This window comes from Colletes latitarsis, chromosome 11, assembly GCF_051014445.1.
Source record: "Colletes latitarsis isolate SP2378_abdomen chromosome 11, iyColLati1, whole genome shotgun sequence".
NCBI lineage: Eukaryota > Metazoa > Arthropoda > Insecta > Hymenoptera > Colletidae > Colletes > Colletes latitarsis.
The window spans coordinates 23118040-23140467 of NC_135144.1; the positions used below are offsets into that span (position 1 = coordinate 23118040).

At 39.6% G+C, this 22428-nt stretch overlaps 1 protein-coding gene across 10 annotated transcripts in view; it reads right to left on the reverse strand.

The window, feature by feature from the left end:
• Window positions 1-22428, reverse strand: part of Tn (tripartite motif containing protein thin) — an 82117-nt gene that overhangs the window by 36309 nt on the left and 23380 nt on the right. For all 10 annotated transcript variants that reach the window (XM_076776728.1, XM_076776727.1, XM_076776731.1 and 7 more), the window contains exons 3-4: window positions 3796-3977; window positions 2000-2233 (exon numbers count right to left, since the gene is read on the reverse strand). In XM_076776728.1, the coding sequence (XP_076632843.1) occupies window positions 2000-2233; window positions 3796-3975 (414 nt within the window). In that variant the 5' untranslated portion in view covers window positions 3976-3977. The remainder of the gene's footprint in view (window positions 1-1999; window positions 2234-3795; window positions 3978-22428) is intronic.

Here is a 22428-nt window from a genome sequence, read left to right on the forward strand (position 1 = left end):
CGGTTACATAATTAGCATTACTTGCATGTTAATATTAAAAAAATATACTACTTCATAAACGATAATGGTGAAAATAAATGGAAAGAAACGAGTGACTTTGTAACATTCATAGCGGATCGCCATTATAATAATGCCCGTAGGTCCATTTTGGTTAGAATTATTGTAAACAGAAAACTTTGTCTTCAAGTTGAACGAACGCGCGCAAGAATGGGCGGACATTTTGGCGAAAAGAGGCGCGATCGCGTACAGATCGGATCCAGAATATGGAGAAAACGTATACGTGAGCTACTGGAGGGACGTACCGAAGGAAACAAAGCCGCAGGATCCTATAAAATTTTGGTTAGTCCTCGCGGAAACCACGGGAAACTTATTACCGCGATCCATTTGAATTTGAATTTCAAATAACTCGACCGCGATTCGTATTTATTGATGTTCCAGGTACCGTGAGGGTAAATTCTTCAAGTACGGGGAACCGACGGCGAAAAATTTGGAAGACGTGCGCCACTTCACGCAACTGATATGGAAAGGAACGACATCGATCGGCCTTGGAATAGCTACCGGCTCCGACGGAAAAGTTTATTTCGTTTGCAACTATCAGCCCCCTGGAAACGTCGACGGTGAATTCGCGGAGAACGTGTTGCCACCGAAACAGGTAAATCTTGAGAATTATCGATCACATTATTTTCAATACTTTTCCACAATTTAAAAAGTGGACTTGCATAAATAGAATTACGTAGAAAGCATAGGCGTATATACACTATTTCTCACCAAACGTCTCGATTGTTATACGTATAGAGTTACTCGTATTCGTACACTATATGAAGAGAAATTTGTTTCTTTCGAATTCTATGTATTTATTTTTACCGAACGTTGCTTATTACACTGTTGTAGTTTCTTAAAAATATAAACATTATACAATAATAATAATGCCAACAATGCACAGTGTTCCTAAGTGGTCATCGTAGTATTTTCAACGTGCCACGACCGTCGACACGTTTTATTTTTAATTAACTCAAACGCCAACGCTTAAATATCTCAGTCTCTTAAAAAGTGTACTTACACAAATAGTTGTGCGAATACGAGGTAACTGTACAACGTATATCCCTTTTTCCATCCAACGTCCTATTTGTATTAGGAATTAATTCGTATTTGTAATTGCCGTGGACGAGACGAGTTAACTCGTTTCGCGTTTATTTTAGATTACGCGTTACGCGTCGCGTTTCTGGTTTGAAAATGACTCGGTTAATAGGCCAATCTCGTAGCCGTGACGTTTTATCCGTTTAACGGGCACGATAACTTCTATCTGGCTCGCGGAAACGCGACGGGCACGGCGATGGAAATGAAAGTCGTCGGACGATATGGTCCGCGCGTTAACAGACCGATAAAAAAAGGGGAAAACGAAGTCACGCGTGAAAAAACATGCGATACCGGAATTGGAAAACGCGCCAGGGTGAATCGAATCGCGAACGGAACCAGAAACTTTGATCGCCCGAAAACGATCTAGCGTCGAAACTATTACGCAGTTTTCTATGGAAAAAACTCATGTAACTTACGAGGGAAATACGCTTGAAAAAGTTTGGAACGTTGCGACGAATCGATCGCGTGTGTATGGTTCTTCGTTTATAAAATTCCGAAAAGCGTCCCCTAAATCAGCGACCTTTGACACTGATTTTCCCCGTATTAGTATCTCTGTCTAATCTTGATCCAAAGAGTTAATTAGACAGTTGTAATAAATTTTGAGCTTCCTGAAACGGACGTGGAAATAAATGCGAATCGTCGAAAGTAGTTTAAAGGATTAGTTGCTGTTGTAATTGTTTTCTTTTGAAAGGATCTATCGTTCCGAACGTTTTATACGATAGAACGAAATTTGCGGGCGGGGGAAACAAATGGTTGGTGTTTTTTTTGTTGTTTTTGTTACGAGCGTGCATTTTCACTTTGGGCGCGTGGTATTCGAAAAGGATTCCCACGAACGTTCGGTAGGCGAGCGTGCTCCTCGTACCTGGGAATTGATGCGCGTAATCTCACGCCTGAGGATGTCCATGTGAGCGTCCTTGCACTCGGAGCAGCACTTTTTCTCGCAGTGCACACAGAGGGAGCAGTAGCTTTTCTCTGAACAAACGCCGCACCGTTCCATTGTCTGGCCGCTGGTCGGGTCTGGCAGCTCTCCGGTGATCTCGATGTGCAATTCCAGGAATCGTTGCAGGGTCACGTTGGTCGGGAACGCCTGCACGCCCTGCCAGACAAGACGACAAGAGTTAGAGGATCGCGAACACCCGATAGAATAACCATAACTCTTCGCGGAAATGAAACGAAAGGAATTCCAATGAGACTACGGTTACTCGTATTCGTACGCTACAACGGTGATTCGCTATAAACGAAAAGAAACTTGTTTCTTATGGTTTTCAAACTGGTATCAGTTCACTTTTTCGTACAGTCAGATATTTAAATGAAATTAAAAAGAAATCTTGTCGGCGTAAGCGGCGTTGAACGCGATCGAGTACAGTACTTTGAAAGAAACTACTTTGCAAATAGAAATAACACAGTGTAATAAACAACATTTGGTAAAAATAAATGGAAAGTATTCATAAAAGAACAAAATTACGTAAATAGAAGTCGCACACTGTTAATGGAAACAATATTTGGTAAAAATAAATGGGAAAAATTCGTAAGAAACAAGTTTCTTTTCATTTATAGTGTATCACCATTATAGTGTACGAATGCGAGTGAGAGTGACTGGTATTTATTTGTTACCAGCGTTACAATTTAAAAGGATTATTTTAAATTGTTTTATCTTTAGATAAGTGATTGATTCTGATTATGAGACAATATGTCCGTCGCGGAAAGTAAGATAAATGATTTGTAAAAAGTGTCGCTTTATGCGATTAACTTCATCCATTTTCATGAGCGATTCTCTGTCTCCGCAGATTCTCCCTTGAATAAAGATGAGCCTACGCATTATACGCGGTTAAGTAAAACCTCATTCGAGTACGGTTAATTTGAAGAACGCATGTACCGCACATTTTCATCTTCCATTCTTCGCAATTTCTCATTTTAATTAGTTCCTGACACGGGACAATATTAACAAAACATTCGTTCGTGCTACTTTTGTATTTAAACCCATTAGCATCGTACGAAAAAATGAGAAATATGCCCTTATCGGAATTCTTTTTCACCGAGTCTACGCACAAATATTTTGAAAAGTATTACAAACATAATATTTCAGTGATTCGAACCCAGCCCTCCATTCAGAATTTTTCAATAAAAATTAAATCCCCTTTCTCGTTCTCTAAAATTTTTTATTTCTTTACAAAAGAATACTCTCTTTTAACCCGAATTATATTTTGTTAATTCAAATACAAATAAAAACTTTTGAAAACCTGAGTATCCAATTTGCGCGAGAAAAGCTTTTTTTTATATGCATCGAGTATTCATCGATAAATATATTTAAATAGGATCAAGATGAAAACAACCGGACAGAAAATTTAATAAAACAAAAATTCGCTATAAAATTGTCACGATCTCGGATATCGTCGGATGCCAAAATTGTAGCGCGTTCTAAACAGGTCCGTGAACTCGAAGAAGGTTAAGAATCGCTGGGTCGACGTATCCCGAAGGCAATCATAAAATTATTTTTGTTCTATAAGAGTGAAACGAGCCGTGAAAACTTGCGACGTTCGAGGTTGTCGGTCGCAGAAACGCCCTTAAAGAAGCGATTTCGCGGAACCGGATGTTCGCGACAGTTGCCTCTAATGGCGGAAACTCCTGCCGCTGACGCTTCCGGAATCGATTACCCACCTGGTAAGGTACACGATGTTCCGCGCGGCATTCTGGACATTTGAGCTGTCGCCTCACATAATCAATTAGGCCATCCATGCATGGTTCCATGCAAAAGCTGTGCTGGCATGGCAAAAGCTTTGGGTTCCTGTACCGGTCCAGGCATATAGCGCACGTCAGCAGTTGCTCGAACTGCTCCATGCCTGTAACACGTGTAAAAAACACTCGTTACTTCTTCGTTTATCGCTATTTTTACCGATTCGATTCGAATCTCGTCGCTCTAAAGCATTTCGTCAATCAGAATTTATTAACAGCGAGAACAATGATCGAATTATACAAATTTCTTGCTTGTGGCGATGGTCGTTTCTCATTAATTATAATTTTAAAAATCACTGGACGTTGTATGGAAAATATTAAACAGTAACGTGTATGAGCATTTAAAGCAAGAGTCTTTACGTTATTGATTTATCATTGCACATTATTACTAATATTTCTGTGGTCTATGTTATATATTATTACTTTTTGGATTACTATTTTAACCAGAGATATCCTGGCTCAGGTCCTTGGCATCGGGTCTGACTCGAAATAAAATTCCCCGCGACTGAAAGGTATATTTTTAAAAATTTACACCAAGCGTTTGACGTTGCGTGACAAAATATAGCGTAACGTAATCCCCAATCTATTCGTACGATTCGTTGGAGCAGAGTGGCTTAGTTATTCTATTTATCGAATCGATCTGCGTCACGGGTTCAAACAGCCCTCTATGAAATATTTTCAAAGTTCGCGTCACTACGTGAAATACGAAGTGACCGTCGTCACGGCTAATAAATAGTTCGAACTCGTAATCCGTGCTCTGTTGCAATTCGAGACCTGTATTTTGCCAAGTCGTTATTCACCGTGTCGTATGTTTGGTCCCAAACATTATATTTTCCCCTTGATTCATCGAGCACCTGATCGAAAGAACAGTCATCGACTACTTCCGTTTCGTTCATCGTCCGCTGTTACGATTTTACGATTACTCGTTTCTCCGCGAACGTGTTTCAATTATTTCTATTCTTTTCCCGTCGAATAGCAACGCGTGTATTGAATCCAACGAGACAATGTCAAGATCTTGGCAGTGTCGTCAATCCTCTACGTTGCCAAACGGAGACAGGCATCGGTTAAGAGTTAATTGAGTCGAATCGAGCTTCGTGTCAGACACTTGGGTGCCAAGGAACTGAGTTTGTAGTAATAATATAAACAGTGTTAATAACAATAATAGATAATAAATCTCGACACCGTTACTCCTAAAAATATACGACAACGTAGAGAATTATCAGCTATTATCAGTCGTCCCAAAACATAATATTTGTCGCTAATAATCTTCAGAAATTCTTCAAATCTTTCTTCTGGATGAATAGGGGTTTCAGAAAATGAATGACCTTCAAATGTCCTTGTCATTTACACCGGGAAAAAAATGAAATTTCCAGTTCAAATATTCTGTCTACCTTTCAAAATAAACAATCCAGGCGATCTATCTCAATTATCTCTCGCGCATTATTTACGACACTATGATCGATGGATCAAGGAATGAACTCCGGGGAGTTCCTGCGTACTCGGTGCACTGGAAATTAGGCCAAAAAACGATTTCGTCTCGCAATTAAGAGGCTTGGCAATCACCCTGTCTCGACTTCCTCTTTCCCGAGTGTTTCAAAACTTTCTGGTTAATTTACGATCGAGATCTACGCTGATATGCGCGACATCGTTGAAAACGGACGCTCTTGGAAAATACGATTCCCCGGCGTTCGTAGCGTCTCCGTACAGTTTGATCGATGCGACGCGATTACGCGATGAGCCAAGCAAAATATCCACGCGCGGATTCGACAAGACAGAGTTTTGTCTGGGCCGCACATTTTTCGATAATAACGGGACCTATTAATACCCGGCTATTTCTATTCGTCAGCTCTCTTCGCGCGTCGCGACGCCTTCTCGATCGACACTCTAATTGTGGATCGAATTTCTTTTAATGCTTCAGACGCGATTTCCTAGTCTTCTCTATAGCCGATGGTTATTCGAAGATTTGGCTACCATTATATTGCTAGATACACTGAATCAAAAAATAGTCCTCCCTGCTCTAGCGCGACCAGTATATTATTTTTATCGATTTTTCGTAACTTGTAAAGGAATTATAATTATATGGTTCTCCTTATCATTCCTTATATAGAATATGGGATTGTTATATCAGTGATAATATAATTAATTTGAGCGAGAAAATGCTTTTCGTAGGAGCTTGTCTAACGCGTCTGACTATTGCCCGTTAGTTCTACTTACGTGCAGTGTTTATAAGCATCGATACTGGCGCAGTATTGCTTGTACCGAATGATTTTAAGTAGAAATAACAGATAATGGACAAACACGATCGACAGATCTTACTCGATCACAAATTTTCATAATGAAATTTAATTTTCCATTTTCGATTCACTTTTTCACAGTTACTGGACACATATTAAAATTAAAAATTGTAATAAATATAAATTTTGAATTGTCTTCGTTCCGCTACAAGAAATTGTAAAATAGTTGGAGATTCTAGTCGACGGCATTTTAAAATTTCTTTAATCCACGATTGATGTATGCTGATGACAGAATCAAAACATACTTCCAAGATGTAGGCAATGTGTCTAGAGAGTCGTGTGGGTCGCATAGAAGTTATTGATGTAGAACAGTAAATTGAAATCATTGGATCGTATAACTCAAACGAGGCAGACATTAATTGAAGAAACGTAAGACAACTATCCGTGTATATTTAACCAGCATCGTGGTACAAGGTGTATTCGTTTATGAAGCTATCAAGTACTACGTGACAATGCTCGCGTAACCTCGCGTACTTTCGCGTTATCTATAACCCCTGAGAATCGTATCCTCTCAAAAACACCACCCAAACATCGCCTAAATCTAAAAATATCGCCTGCGTAATAACATCGCGACTCCTCGACTACCAATGCGAACCGAATTGCGTCGGTCTGCAACAGTGATGCGCAACTTTATTCGATGGCCTGCAAAATAAAACGAAAATACGTTTTCCGAGCAAGCATACAAACGAAAGTTTCAATTTAATATCATCCAGCGTTGTATGAATTTTATTTTATTTTCCCTCGAAGTAATTAATATTGAAAATCGAACAATGAGTGCTCGTCTGCAATACTAAAAATTTTGTGGAACTTCATCAGCACAAATATCGTTTTTATTAGGTTAAATATGTTGTGGACTGTGATTTAAGGTGCATAAATATTTTTACCAAAATGTGTTTTTGCTTCGGATGGTTGAAACAATTAATGTCAAAATTCTTAATTAAATTACAAAAGAAGTATGTTTTGAATAATAAAATTCCTATTTCCATATTAATAAAAATAAAATAATTTTAAATACTTATATTTCTTAACGTGTCTAATACCTATTTACGCCTAATATTTAACGAAAAAATTCTTTCGTGAACCGCATTAAAGAGCCTGTTTGGCTAGCATCGTAAAACGATTTGCAATAATTTCCATCTGCTGGCCGTCGTTCGATCGAATCCCGAAAAACATAGACGGACGCGGGTGGGTTAAATTTAAAATCGAGATCCGCGGCGTATTCCGCGTCGAAACGTACGCAGAAAGAGACTCGAAGCGTTCGCGAACACGTAGTCGACAACGGAGCCAAATCCATTCCAACTTTCGCAACTTAGGAACGCGCTGACGATTCGATAGGCAGTGCCAGGAACCAATCGGAGCACGCGGATACCGTGTGCACCGAAAACCGCGCGTCGCGCATTAGGAACCATTGTTACTCTTAGACGAACCACTTGTTGATCTTGAAGCGAATTCTAGGGTGCAACAGGCGGTTAGGCGCCCATTGTATTAGCAACTTTCTGAATGGCACGACCGGGACGAAGTAGAATGTTAATCCTGACGCGACAGCATCCGTAGATTTCCATTGTCTCGACGCTCGACGTTTCCTGGACAAAATTTCATTTTACAACTGCAACTTTGACGAGAAGTTTTCCTTCGAAACGGTAACTCGTTTATATCCGTCCGTGAAAGACTCTAGACAGCAGAGTTGACGGGTAATTTTAATTAATCGTTAACTGTAAAAATATGAAAGTATTAAAAATCCGTTTAAATTTATTTCTTTGCATCAATTGGTACACTTTCGAATAATATTTAATACCTTTACACTATCGGGGTTGAGAATCAAAGGCTCGCGTATTCGTGGAATATTTATAAACGTTCATCGAGAGGCTAAGACTACTTGCAATCGTCTGCAGCATTCAAAAAGGTTTATAAGACATTCTGAGAAGCTGAGATTCTCAGAGAGCTGTATTTGCTTCGAGATCCATTGCAACGCGCACCGGTTGCATTCGCGATCGTTTCCAAAGACAACAACGCGGCTTGTATTTACTTTGTACCTTCTACGCAGTTGTACGACTCTACGCGCGGGGAATTTCGGCGATAAGTCGGGCCAAGAACGTTCAAAAAAAGAACCGGGACAAAGAACCGACCGATTCATTGAATTTTCCGTGCGTTCGTGCTCGTAAATTTTCCCGGTGACGAATGGTTTTGTCTTCGATCGCCATTTTGTTCGCTGGCGTTCGGAGGTCGTTGAAATTTGGCGGGAAACGAGCACAAAGCGCCGAAATTCCTAAAATTTTCCACGGTGACGCGTCGGCGAACGCACGTGGCGTGTTATTATTTTCGCGCCAAGTAATCTAATGGCGTCGCGAGTGATTCAGCTGTTTCCTTTGTTCGCGCCGAAAATTCTGGGCGCCGTTTTACGACGCATCCGCGAGGTCCTCGACACGCGAAACGCGATATCGCTTTATTTACAGGATTCGCGGAATCCTGCGTCGGTCGACCAAAGTCCCTGAAATTCCGTGGAAATCGCGACAAAGAATAATCTTTAACAAAGAACATGACTTTTCGGAAGCGTTCGAATTACGCGAAAATTGAATTTTCTTGATTTTGACGAGTTTCAATTGCCTTTACGACTGTTAGTTTCACAATGATTTTTGAAATAAGTGTTTATATCGTTGTATCAGGTATTAAGTCGATATAACGTCATCAACGGGTTATATATTATTGTTAAGAAATTGTGTAACTATCTGTTCGATAATTTCCATGGTGTTTTTAGACTGTCTGTCATTAATATAATTTACTAATTTGGTTGTATGACTGTATTATGACATCTGTATCTTGGTTGATACGAAGAGCAGAGATTTAAGGGGTTTAAAAAGTGATTCATTGGGAAGATATTAACAGAACGAAAATATTTTTCCGTTTAGCGGTTATAAAAATGTGTTATGGTTAAGAAGAATGAATATTCTTTAGCAAAAGGAATTGCTTTCGTAAAGACTACGATCGAGAGAAAATTACTCGACACCCTTCGTATTCTTTTTGTTCATGGTATTACATTCCGATTTTCGTTTGTCCTCATAAATACATACTGTCCATTTTCCTTGTCACGAAGGTTTGATTGAGGCAGTTCTTTTTATCGAAAATGTACGAATCTATATCAGATCCTGTATGCTTACTTCGGTCAGAATTGGGCAAATTTTGATTCACGAACACCAACTTTAATATCTACTACACGAAAAGAGACCATTGTCGCTTAATTACTTAAATGTGAAGTGCACTATATATGATGATTATTTTGATGTTTAGAATTATAGAAATACACTAAAATTAGAAAAGTTTATAATTTGAGATAGTGGTTTTGAAATCTTTTTAGGAAGTGACCCCCTTTAAAAAGAAGGAAGAAACTTTTCGCATACGTTTATGTTACCCAAATTTCACTACGTTTAAAAATTTTCATAGAATTTGTGCCCCCTAAAATTGAAGTATACTAATATAACAATGCACTTAAATCGTAGAAAATGTAAAACGTTTCCAATTTCCGTGATCTGACTCGGTCAAAGTTAACAATACGAACGGACTAACGATCGTCGACGTTCCATCGCTCGAGAACCTTATTGCGGAAAAACGGAAGCACCGAACAAGACCAGGATTCCGGTTCGTTCGTTATTCGTAAGCCCCTTACGTACCCAGAGAATTGTGTACGAGACTTCGACGAGCCTCAAAGCGCAGACATAAAACAAATCCGAGTCCCTTTCTCTGATCGAGAAGGAAAGGCTAAAGACGATGGTCGGCTGCACGAGGAGGAAATATACTTTCAGGGGAATGGTCTTTTCCTCCCAGACGAAACTTGGACGCACAGAACCGTTTGGATATCACACGCGGCACGCTCGCGATTTCTTATGGGTCCATTCGCGAAACTGTTGTATTGAGAAAACCGCGACGAGAAACGTGAAACGATGTCGCGCTATCGGTTTTCACGGGACACTGAGACGGATCAGCGTGCTTCTGGAATCGGTCGGTCCAGGGGTATACTGACACTTTTCGACGTCAGTGGCCAGACTTACGCTAGCGAGGCGCGGTCTATACTTAGACGGAGACCTTCGATTTCCGGCGGCTCGTTTTCGACGAAAGATCCACGCGGGAAGGCACGAAACACAGCCGAGGGACACGTTTAGACTTCACGCGTGTGACGGTGCCAGAGTTCGACGGTAATCGATTACTTTGAGCTTGGTTTTCTTGTTCGATTACGAAGAATATTCGTGACGATCGCGAGTCGACAAAATCCTGTCGACAGTTACGTTGATTTGCAATGTTTCTTTTGGTCAGAGTATATATTTGTATCGTTGCGATATTAGAATCGACGAGTTCCGTAAATCTAGTGTTAATCTGTAATCAGAGACACCATTGTATACTACTAGGTGATTGCAATGTTGTCGACTGGTCCAAGTTGACGGTATAATGGACGTAGATTCAAGCCCTGGGGGACACTAGATACTGTTGGAATTCTCCGGCGAGAGGGAAAGCAAATTTTCGTTGCATTTCGCCGGTCGTCGGCACGAAATTTCGTTTTCGATCACGGGACAGAGAGCGATTTGTGTCGTTGCGTGAACGCGCGCGAATCAGAAGAGACAAAAGCGACCTTGGTGTAAATTTAACATCCTTGGGGTCGTCCACGTGTCCCTCGTGAGCGAATCTTTTCAGCTTTTTTCCTGTTCATTTGCCATTGAGAATCGGGAAGGTCTTCGTGGCTGTTATTTAACGGTGACGCGCGCAAGGTGGAAACGAAATCGAACTCGTTACAGCTTCGACCTGCAGACTAGAACGTTCGACTCTTCGTCAGTTCCTATTGACCTTCCACAATCTAAATTATATTAGAAATGATTAATCATAAAGCAGCCTACAGGGGGCAAGAAATACTATTCGATCTTGGTTAACTCCAATGAACAGACTTCTTCAGAGAACTGCTAAACAACCTGTGAAGGTGCACGTTTGGGTCTACTTCTCGAGGATTTGGCACGTTACCTGTTGTACAGAATATTCGAATGCCCAAAATGTAGTTAAAATTTATTAAAGAGCTTTAGTACTAAACTACGTTTGTTGTTTTTAGTTTTGTTAGACAGACTATGTATAATAGGTACGTGATTACTTCATAGTCACGCGTGGTTATAGAGAATTTCCCTGATGGAGAAGTCATCGTCGCCGATGGTCCACGATATTCCCGATGTCAGATGTCGTTGAATCTAAATTGCTAATGACAATACCGGGGATTTGATTTCTAATTCCCAATTGTCCATTTCTAGCGAGAGATCGACGAGATCCACGCAGCAAGCGCCGCCTAATAAAGGCTTCTGTTTTGACGTCAGAGTTAATATGCATTTCGTCAGGCCGTGGCTCTCGCGATCGATACGAAATGCCTATTCAACTTCCTGGATGACGAGCATCGGAAATCAATGTCGAACGGTGAAAGTGGACCATCGACACGACCGTCAGCTATTCTTCTCTGTCTTTAATTATCGGTCCCGATTTAGAGAGCATTCGGATCCACCTCTCTTCGTCGTCTCATCATCTATGATTTATTTACTGCACGACGAACAACAAAGTTCGATAAAATTAGACGGTGCGGTCGAATTAGATAATCGAGGACGTCTGTCGAATTTTTGTTTTCATCGGAGTTATTTTACGGAATATGAATCTGTGTACGAATAAAAATTTAATGCAATAACGATAGTCACGTCCCTAAATATTTAAGATACAGTATAATGGTTCAAACTCGCGATTCGAATAATTTTGATCGCGTGCAATGATTTTAATTTTTCAAAAGTTTGTCATATGAGAATAACGCGTAGGGGTGGAATTATTATCACTATTACAATTGTGTAATAAAATATGCTGCGTTTAAAATTCAGGATTAATCGCGTCCGTTTTTAGTAAATGGATTTTTGATGCCGAGCCAAACGAGCGAAACGAACGAATTTAACGTCGTTTAGAAATTACGCCTTAACCAGTTTATTGTAATTAAAGTTAAAATGATGCAATGGCGTGCACGGCGTCAACACGAATCGATATCAATTATATTCAATCTGGCGGCACGCCAAGCACCGAGGTCAATATTAAAGGCTAATCCAGATGATCGGATACAGTCGCGCCGTGAAAATTTTTAGAGAATTGCCTTCCCGGCGACTCGTTTTCCATTCGTGTGTACGACCAACTGGAAAAAACCATTATGATACCGATATCGGAATGGGGTTCCGCAGTCGGTTATATTTGAAATGTTGCATTACTTTTGCTCCCATATTGATTTTTCGAACCTACACATTCTTTAAAACAACAAAAATTAGTAAAAGTTTTATTCGAATTAAAAGACACAAGTTTTTATCATCGACTCACCGAACAGGAATTATAATTGGAGTTATAAAATAAAATTATCTTGCGCGACACATTAATGGAAACATATCTGAATGGATGTTCGATCGTACGAACGAACAGTTATGAAAACGCTCTACATCGATTTTAATTGTCATTTGTTCCTCGAATAAAATTTCTGCTGAAACAAATTATATCCATCCAAACTGGGTGAAATAAATATTTGAATAGCAAAGGGCAGCGTATCGAGAGTAATCAACAGTAAAATATAATAATAAGACAAAAAACATACGTTTTAAATACTATCCGCGGATACGAAACGACGTTTATATTTTTTTATTTCAATATTACGTATGGATAATTGAATGTAAATAAATGGAACCCTGAATAATTCGAGCAAAGACGAAACTATGCGCTAGGCATTCTTAGAGAAATAGACTCGCTACTCTAGTTGGAACGTTTCGTGGTTTCGAACAGTGTACAAAAGGTCCGCGGTCCCGAAATAGTGACACTCGTGAAAAAGTGTTTGCCGATCGCGGCTCTACGGTCCTATTAGCGGCGAGCATCGGCACGAAAATCCGAGCTAAAGTTAGCCGACGCGTTTCGGTTCTCCAGCGCTGCGTATTCTCAGGGAGGGCTCGCTCTCTCTCCCTCTCAGAATAGCCCTGGCTTTTCTTATCGACCCGAGCTTTTCTTTCGTCGGCAAGACAGCTTTCTGCGCCGGAATTTACCAGGTGGCTGTATCCAAACCGACGAAACTCGGTCGCGTCCGACCCGTACGGAGTCGATAACTGGACATTTTCTTACCTAGCGGTGGCACTCGTGGTCGAACAGGGTGAAACAACAGACCTACGCGGACGTAATCGAACCCCAGGCTACGCACTATTCCTTTCCTGGAACTAGAATTACCCTGACAATTTAATAGAAAGCTCACGGAGTGACTTGTCGTTGGAGAGTAGTTTTTGGTTATACAAAACTAAGCCACTAAATTTATTTGCATTTTAATTCCGTTATCGCGACTAAAAATTATTTGAAACGAATTTAGACGTAGAAAAATTTACACAGTATGATAAATAGATGTATTATTTGGTGCAAATGATTTACAGTGACACTAACTTCATCTTCAATTTGTATGCCATCGTTAGTGTTTATCTACAGTCTTTTTGTAACTTTTTTCTTTTAGAAAACAAATATAATTTACGTTACATACGGTTAGATTCGTCGTGTCTTTTATCGTGGTTAATCGCGGAACGATAGGTTTAGTGAATTTGATTGGGAAACGTATTTCGCGTCGGAATAGGATCATCGACGGTTCCGTGGATCGGTAAATTGTCACGAAATGCTAATCTCTTTTCCATTATATGTTCGAGCTTTGTTTCCGATCTTGGCGCCAAGACACCAGGTTTCGGAACAATCGTCGAAGCTGTGGCTGATATAGTACGCCCGACGCGACATTTGGAATCGTTAAATATTTCTCAAAGCGGACGCGCGATCGTGAAAACCCGATGGACATTCCGAGGCATCGAAATTAGAACTGGAACGACCGTCCGTCGCTTTATTTAACTCTCACGGGCGCGCGAGGTCTATCAGGTACACGAGCCCCCATTATTTCGTTAATAACTCATTTGCTCGATTGAATTAATACTTGCTATTTTAAGCGATCCCCTCGTTATACCTCCATAATCCTACGCCGTGTTAACATTTCCTAAGTTATCGCGGCTCGATCAAAATTAAATAATTTATCGAGCACGGTAAAAGGTCCCTCGCTTTACACAGGGAATTCTAAGCGAAAAATATAGGTCGAAAATGCAGAATAAAATTTTGTAATACTCCGTTTCTTAGATAGATCATTGAATTTGAATATTTGTCCTAGGCACTTTTATTAAACGCTATTTTTACTTATACTAATATCCAAGCTTCGTGCGAAACAATTGTATTCTACATTTTTTATTATCACACAGCTCGTATAAGAAATTTATTTATTATAAAATTAAGTAAAATTTAAGAAATTTCGATATCTATAAAGAGGGTCCTAAAAACAACTGGCTTTTCGAAGCGCCAAAGCGAGGAAAGCTCTTAATATCACGAAACTATGTATATTTATCAGCGTCGACGCGTACCGTCGTTCGTTTTCGTCCATTTCAACAGGCCCCTATCGATTTCTGCCTTCAACAAAAAAAAAAAACATTCTCCGCACGCTTCGTATTTTATGCCCTTTCGAGCCCTTCTAATTGACAAATGTCCCAGTAGCTGTAGCGTACTAGGAAAAATTTATATGAATTTCTCCACTGTCAGTCGACTGGATGAAAGTTCTTTTACCGGTGGCTTTTTCCTCGTTTGCACCCCATTGTTCCCTTCTCCCTTTCTTTCTTCCAAGCTCGATCGCGAGTTTCCTTGGCTCTATCGTGTTTCGTTCCCTTTCCTCCCTTTCGCGAATGGTCGCTGACCTACGCCTCCCTAAACTTCGTCGATTAGCATTGTCCAGATTTCGGTTCGAATTCAATACGCGTATCGCCATTAACCTCCGCAGTACTTGTCCCTCGTGTTCTATGCCGTTCTCTTCGATTCGAGGATTGTCTGGAAACGTTCAACAGCTGGACGTACGCACACCGTCGTTAATCATCGAATGGGGAAACTTCAGCTACCCCCAGTCGCGCCAGCAACGATTTATCCGACTCCACCCTCCGTTCCTCGGATGAAAATAAGTCGAAAGCGTTCGAACGAACTTCTTTCCGTGCGTGAATTGGTTTTCGAGGTGATCGCGTACGAAGAACAGTCGAAAACTCGCGCAGCACTTGCTTAGTCCGGATGAGTTGGCTGATCAAAGTCGTTTCCCTCACTACGAAGTACACTGGACGTTCTAACTTTTACGAGATTCACTCTCTCATCCATAAAATTGGATATTCGTGTTTCGAAGCGAAAAGGATTTTGTGAGTAAACTTTCTTTGTTTTTTTATGTTTCGTTATATCTATGCGATATTATTAAGTAAATTCAAGGTTTACATCCTGACAATCATGATAGTTTGACGAAACTAATTTTTAACCGACCCTCGCATTTATGCACTATATCCAGTCGTAAGAGCTATAATAATATATTCACGACAATGCGTAGAAAAGTGTAGTTCAGATAACATCCCCATTTTCCTATTCACATTTGCATAGTTTTGGTGGGATTATCGGTAAATGGTCGGTTATTTGTATTCACCAGCGTGACATACTTAATCCTCTTTGCGTATTGTCCTGAGATTATTGGAATTCGGCTACTAGTTCCTGATGACCGGAATAATCTGTGACCACTCGATTCAAGTAATTCTGTCTCTATACCATATTCGAAGAATATGCGTCACCTAAATATTTCTTTGGACAGAATTGCGGGAAACATTAAGAATACAATGTTTCGAGAAAATCGATTGTAAGATTTTCAATCGTGAGCGTGAATAAAATATAATTTGTAGAGATATAAAAATGTGTAATTTGTCAAAAAACTGAACAATTCTCCACAAAGTTACAACCTCATTTATATAAACGATGTATTATAGAAGACAGGTGGAGGCAAGCTTGCAATTTTTATTGTTCACATAAAAAGAGCTTCTCTTGGATACGATAACGTATTTCTCCAACCTCAAAAACCCAATAAAAGACAATGTGCCTTACCCCAAAATATATGTTTTGAATAAATTTATATTGTTCTGAATTCAAATATATTATTTTGGTTGGTCGTAAAAAGATATTTTATTTGACCACGCCTACGGAAAACATTGTTTCATATTTCGCTCAGGTAACATAAAATGTTCCTTTACTCGTGGCTTACAACAGTATTTTATTTTATTTGACAACGAAGAAATATCACGCGTCATTTATTTTTTAAGATGCTAACATAACGAGATCTACGGCCGTTCGAAGCCCACGATTGCTTGCTTTGCGTGGCGACGGTATATTTGCATCGTAAGCATCATTCTGTGTGTCGTGCAAAGTATTACGTCACTGATTCGTTCAAGTTGTCCCGGAGTCTCGACGATACGCCACCAACTTTATCGCTCGACCCACGAGATTCTCGTTACAGAGCGATTGAAAGGATTAACGCGCTCATCGGTGAAACGTTACCACTTCTCCGGCGATCAGCGATGCAACGCAAAGAGCAAACTATGCTAAAATCGCTGATAATTTTGCTCGACGACGTGCCAGAACAGTCGCGAACTCTGTGTCGCAACCTCGTGGCTTTACTCGACTGGTCAACACCGCTACGGAAGTATGACTGAAATTCCGCCAGCCATTGTCACGTTTGACTTCTCAATATCCCAGTCGTCCAAGGCAGGGCCTGCTAGAAAGGCCCGGACGAAACGCGCCTCCTCCTTTCCTTTTCTGTCCTCCTACGATTCTTACGAGTTCCACACCGCAGCGAACGCAGCGCCATATATAAATTGTTGGAATTAATGTTACGTTAATACACAGTTTGAACAAACACATTGAAATTAAGAGCGCCACGACCAAACAAAGAGTTTTGTTAAATTACAAATTCCACTAATGAGGTCTACCATAAGCAACCTTAATTCGGTGTATTGTTAGTCAGAGAGAAGAGAGGGGTTAATGGGTGTAATTTCGAGCAACACGAGGCAAATGATCCTGTAGTGCAGAATTTTAAACCAGAAGTTTCAAGTCTCAGCTTATTCCACTATGTGCAACGTTATCGATTCTCAATTTAAATACGAAGTTCTTCCTCTTTCTTTTGTTCCGAATAAGGATACTTGTTAAAATGGCACTTTTCCTGTTTTGCTCGTACTAACCAGGGATTTGCAAAGAATCTAGTTTGACTAAAGCATCGGTAAAGTCTGTCGTTGTGAGTTTGAGTCTAAAAAGGAACTGTGCAAGAATGGAACAGTCGAATTTCAGCAATTCGAAGGACGAATGAAAATGGTCCAGCGAGTTCTGGGGAAACAAGACGAACGCGAGCAGACGGATGTTTGTTTCTCTTCGGTGACGTGAATTCATCGAGCTGCTGGAACGAACAAGAAATCTTCTAGTATTCGTTCGATGAAGCAGAACGTCCCGTTATCCTCTGGAGAAGCGTTAGCAAAATGAAACGTTCGATAACGGCGCGCAACAATTACGCGAGCCAGATATGTTTTATTCGAGAACGTTCATCGGTGGAAACATGCTCTCTCGGGCCTTCCTATACGTAACTCTGTTCGAGGGAAAAAGCCATACGACTCGAGGGAAAAAATTTGTTACGCGCGAAGCGTGGATCGGATTATTCCGGACGAGTTTCCTTCGTACCTTTTTTCTCACCCAGACGAGTATTTATCGGGGATATCGACGCGACGGTACGACGACGATGGGAGAGTCCCTGTGGAAAGCTACGCTCCTGCTTAGCCCGTGCTAACGAGTATCGTCGAACGTTGTTGCGTCGTGTTTGTCTTCCCGACCGTCGACTCCAACACGACGACCGAGCGTAAGTAAACGTGGATGAACGCGTAAATAATAAACTTCCATAATCCAATATTATCATATTCTAGGGAAATAAATTTTATTCGCTAAGAGTTTAAGAGTTACTTCGAATCCTTCAGCAAAAGCTCAATTTTTAGAGTAGTCACATTGAAAAGCTTAGATTTCTATATCTTATGCGGGTTGATTAATTTACACGATTGTTACAAACAGAAATTATTAACGATTTTTAGTGAATCCCTCGTAAGGCGGTAGAAATTGTGGCGATGCTTCCCACGCTCGCCACCAGAGCGCTACGCTCAACCTTTCTCACAAGTGCTCGATCACCTATTCCTATATACAGGGTGTTCAGTCACCCCTGGGAAAAAATTTAAAGAGGATTCTAGAGGCCAAAATAAAACGAAAATCAAGAATACCAATTTGTTGATGGAGGCTTCGTTAAAAAGTTATTAAGAATTAAATTTAAAAATTTTTCAAATCATTCTAAAAAAATTATTTTCGGTTGCAGGGGTCAATTACAATCATTTTTGGTCATTACACATACCCCCGAAATCCTACGCACTTTTGAGAAAAAAATTCTTTTCCGAAAATATAATGTCTGACCATACCATCGATATGTTTCACTGAATTTTCATGCGAATCTTTAAAACGTCATAACTTCTGAACGGATTGGACGATTTTAATGTTTAAAAAAGCAAACTACGCGTATTTTGATGGAGAATGTGTACAAATCGCAAAAATATTCGAAAAGTTGATTCTTGACCCCGTAAAGTGCAAAAAAACCCCATAAAAATAGTCCAATTTTCAAACAGCCATAATTTCTACAATAGTGAATATATTTTAATGAAATTTTGGGAGGATGTAGTGCTCATGGGTACCTATAAAAAAGTATTGGATAACATTTCCGTACAACGTCAAACAAATTTACTAAAAATGAAAAACGAATTTTTAAGAAAAATCGACAGGGGGTAGGTGCCTAAATTTTTCGACGGAAAAAAAAAATTTCAAATCGTTCTGAAAAAATTATTTTCAGTTGTGGGGGTCAATTACAATCATTTTTGGTGAATAGACATACCCCCGAAATCCTACTCACTTTCTAGAAAAAAATTCGAGAAGGTGTGTAGAGTTCAGTTGTTAGAAAAGGATACGAAACATGGAATATTTAATCTGTAATAGGAACGGGTATAAAATAAAATAATTAAACGTAACGAATTGTACATTTTTATCTATAAAATGTCGCTAATCGATATCTGTCTGCTTATGAGGATTTATGAAGGGATTTGATTTTCGCCACGCGATTACCTTTCGCCGTTGCCGGGAACGAGAATGGTGATTCAATGTTTGCAAGCGCAGCATGTTTTCTAATGAAAGAATCGGTGGGGCGGCAAGGAAACGATATCGTGGAAGAAAAATGCGACACTGACCGGAAACAAGATCAGCGAGCCCCTTAGTTCCGGTCTCGGGCAATGATAAGTAGAAGACGGGGAGGAACCTCGATAAAATTCAATAACCAGGCGATATTCGCTGAGATACGTTATTTCGTTACCCTTGACTATTTCGATCGAAGGTCATTTTTTAAATCGAAAAAAACAGGAAAAGAAAGATAAGAAACTTTGTATTTTTTTCCACGATCGAGTGACCGTTTGGATTACTCGTTTTGGGAACCCAGACAGGCCATAAAGGAGAAGGCAACTGCCGAAATGCTGACTCTATGAGATTTTCGAGAACCACCAGGTCGTAAACTTGAAAGCTAAAACGCCTAGTGTCCGATTCTGACGCGCGGATGTCTCGAGGCATAAATTTTTCTTGCAAACGTAAGAAAATATGTTCGTCCACGCTCAAATTAACGTAACGTGATCTAACACTGACACATTTATTGGTAATTATAAAAGGAATCCTATTTTTACGGAATATTTTTTCATCAGACAACTTGAAATGTCAGTTGTGCAATTGCTAAAGAAAAATATAATTAAATAGATAGACATACGATCCAATTAAATGTTTCTCTTTTTACAATTCTGTTTTTCGATATGAGAGTTGCTGGAATAAAAATTAATTATCAAGTGCAAAGGTTTGATCATATTTTAATCATGTAGAAAACAAAATTGCAAAACGTAGGCTTGCTTTGTGTAAAAAGAGAAACACACGGTGAAACGAAATTCTACTTCCATTTAATTACATTTCTCAATAGAATTTTGTTGCTCTTGGAGTAACTTAAACAGCTTTTTCAAATGAATTTCCGGAAATATCTGTTTCATTATCTTTTAAAGCGTACCGATAATTTACTTCTAGGGACACGAAGAGAGAGAAATTAATTAAAAGTTCCGTTCAATCGAAATAACTTCTCGGAAACTAATGTTAGTCAATTCCGGGGATTAAAATCAATTTGCACACCTGTGCACGAAAGTACACTGAGCACAATGCAAGAAATTTGGGCTTTGTTCTTACATTTTGCAACGAGCCAATCACGTCATCCTGTTCCTCAAAAGGCCCTATAATACATTGTGTGGGAAAAATGAATTTATAAATCAGACACATAAATTATGACAAACACATTTCTGAAGTTTCCTTTAAATGAATCAAGAGATACACTTATCAGAATATTGTATAATGAAACTAATTTATTAGAAAGGATTTTCTGGGGATTTCAATTATATTTTTTCTATAGATCTAAATATGTAACTATTTTTATCGTGCATTATTTTTTTTTTCAAGTGTTAACTATATAACAATCGTCTATATTTATTTACAAATGTTCCAAAAGTATCTTAAAAATATTTTAACCAGGAATATGTATAAAAATAATTTTGCAGCGTTTTTTTGAAGGTGTCGCACGTTCAACTTGGTTTCGAGGCACTCTTGACCCCCTTGTTGGGCTACACACTTCCGGTTTTCTGGCGTTTCCGTGAAATTTCATTCAATTGTATTTCTCAATAATGAATCATCGTGTGTAATTGTTTTATATTCATCGCGATGAATAATGTAGAAATATTTTAAAATGTGACTAAGTTATTAGCTCGAAAGAAATTAAATTTGATAACGCGGGGGTGGAACAATGGTCGAAAAGCGTAAAGCGGCGGTGATTTACGCGTCGGTGAGCAACTTTTTACGTTTCTTTGCTGCAACGGAGGCCTCCGGGTTGCTAAAATAAGAGTGGCATTTTATTTGTTGGTCACGACGGTTGCGCGATATTTTAGGTCACGTCATAGAATATTCCGCATCAACGCTGAAAAGTCGCAGTGTCGGTGCAAAAATTCGGGGTTTTTGTCGTGTTTTCTCCGAAAGCCTTGTTCTTTCGCGTCGCCCACCTCTTGGAGCAAAAATCGCGATTCAGTGACGAAAACGTGCCCGTGAAACGAGAATTCACGCCCCTACAACGAACGAGAGCGATCGAATAAATATTATAACAGATTTTCCTTATAAGGTGACATTTTTAAGATTTTATGGTTATTGGCATTTTTTCAACTGGAGTGCTGTATCTTTATTATTACAATATTATAGTTGTTCAGTCGTATATGTTGACTTCTGGATAATAAATCAGGAGTTAGCCACTTAAATTGCAGAAGCAGAATGTTACATAATGCGTTGAACATAGTGTTCGTTAGTGTCTAAATATTTTTGTAACCCGATTCCTAACCGTTTGAGTGCCAGAAGTAGTTACGAGAATTTATACGAAACGTACAAAGCGTATCCCGCAATTAGCTCAAGCGAACAACCACTGCTATGCATTTAGTTCCTCGGATTTCCAGTCCAAATATTGTTCAACAATATTCACATTGAAATACCTTCGTGCATTAAATCGAGCATAAAGGTTATTTGTAATTTAACATATCATTTCTTATAAACTTTAAAAAATCTCTTCGAACTAAATATCTTTCGTCTTAATAACGTGCTTAAATTTCCTCGTACCGTTAACAGCAAGATAGTTTAGGTTTCAGCATTAGACGACTCACTCTGCACACGATGGTAATTGGGTCAAACTAAGCAACTACATAATAAATTAAAGACCCTAATTAGATCGTGTTTGACGTTTCATAAATCTCCCATTTTCCTTTCTCAGAAGAATAAGTGCGAACGAAGAGGCTGACTATAATTAGTAAAATTATTCTAGACGAATTTTGCGTAGGGAGGATTCGAGGCTCCTGCGCCAACATTGTTCATCTGCATGAAAATACGCTTCGTCGACTGTTGGCGACGATTCAACGACATTTGTTTACACCAACTCCAGAATGTAACAAAAATTGCATCCGCTCCAAGGTTCGGTCGACCGTACCGCGGGGCGGGTAATTTAATTTCCGTCCACCAAGACAATACGGGACCGACGGTCGCGAGTTTGTTAACGCTTCGTAATGCCTAATTAGAATTCACGGCAGGCTTTCCGTAATAATTCGCCACGGACGAGTATGTCCGATTCGCAGCTGGCTGATTTATCACAACCGTAACTTTCGGAAAACTTGGACGCCGCCGCGCCGTTTTGGGA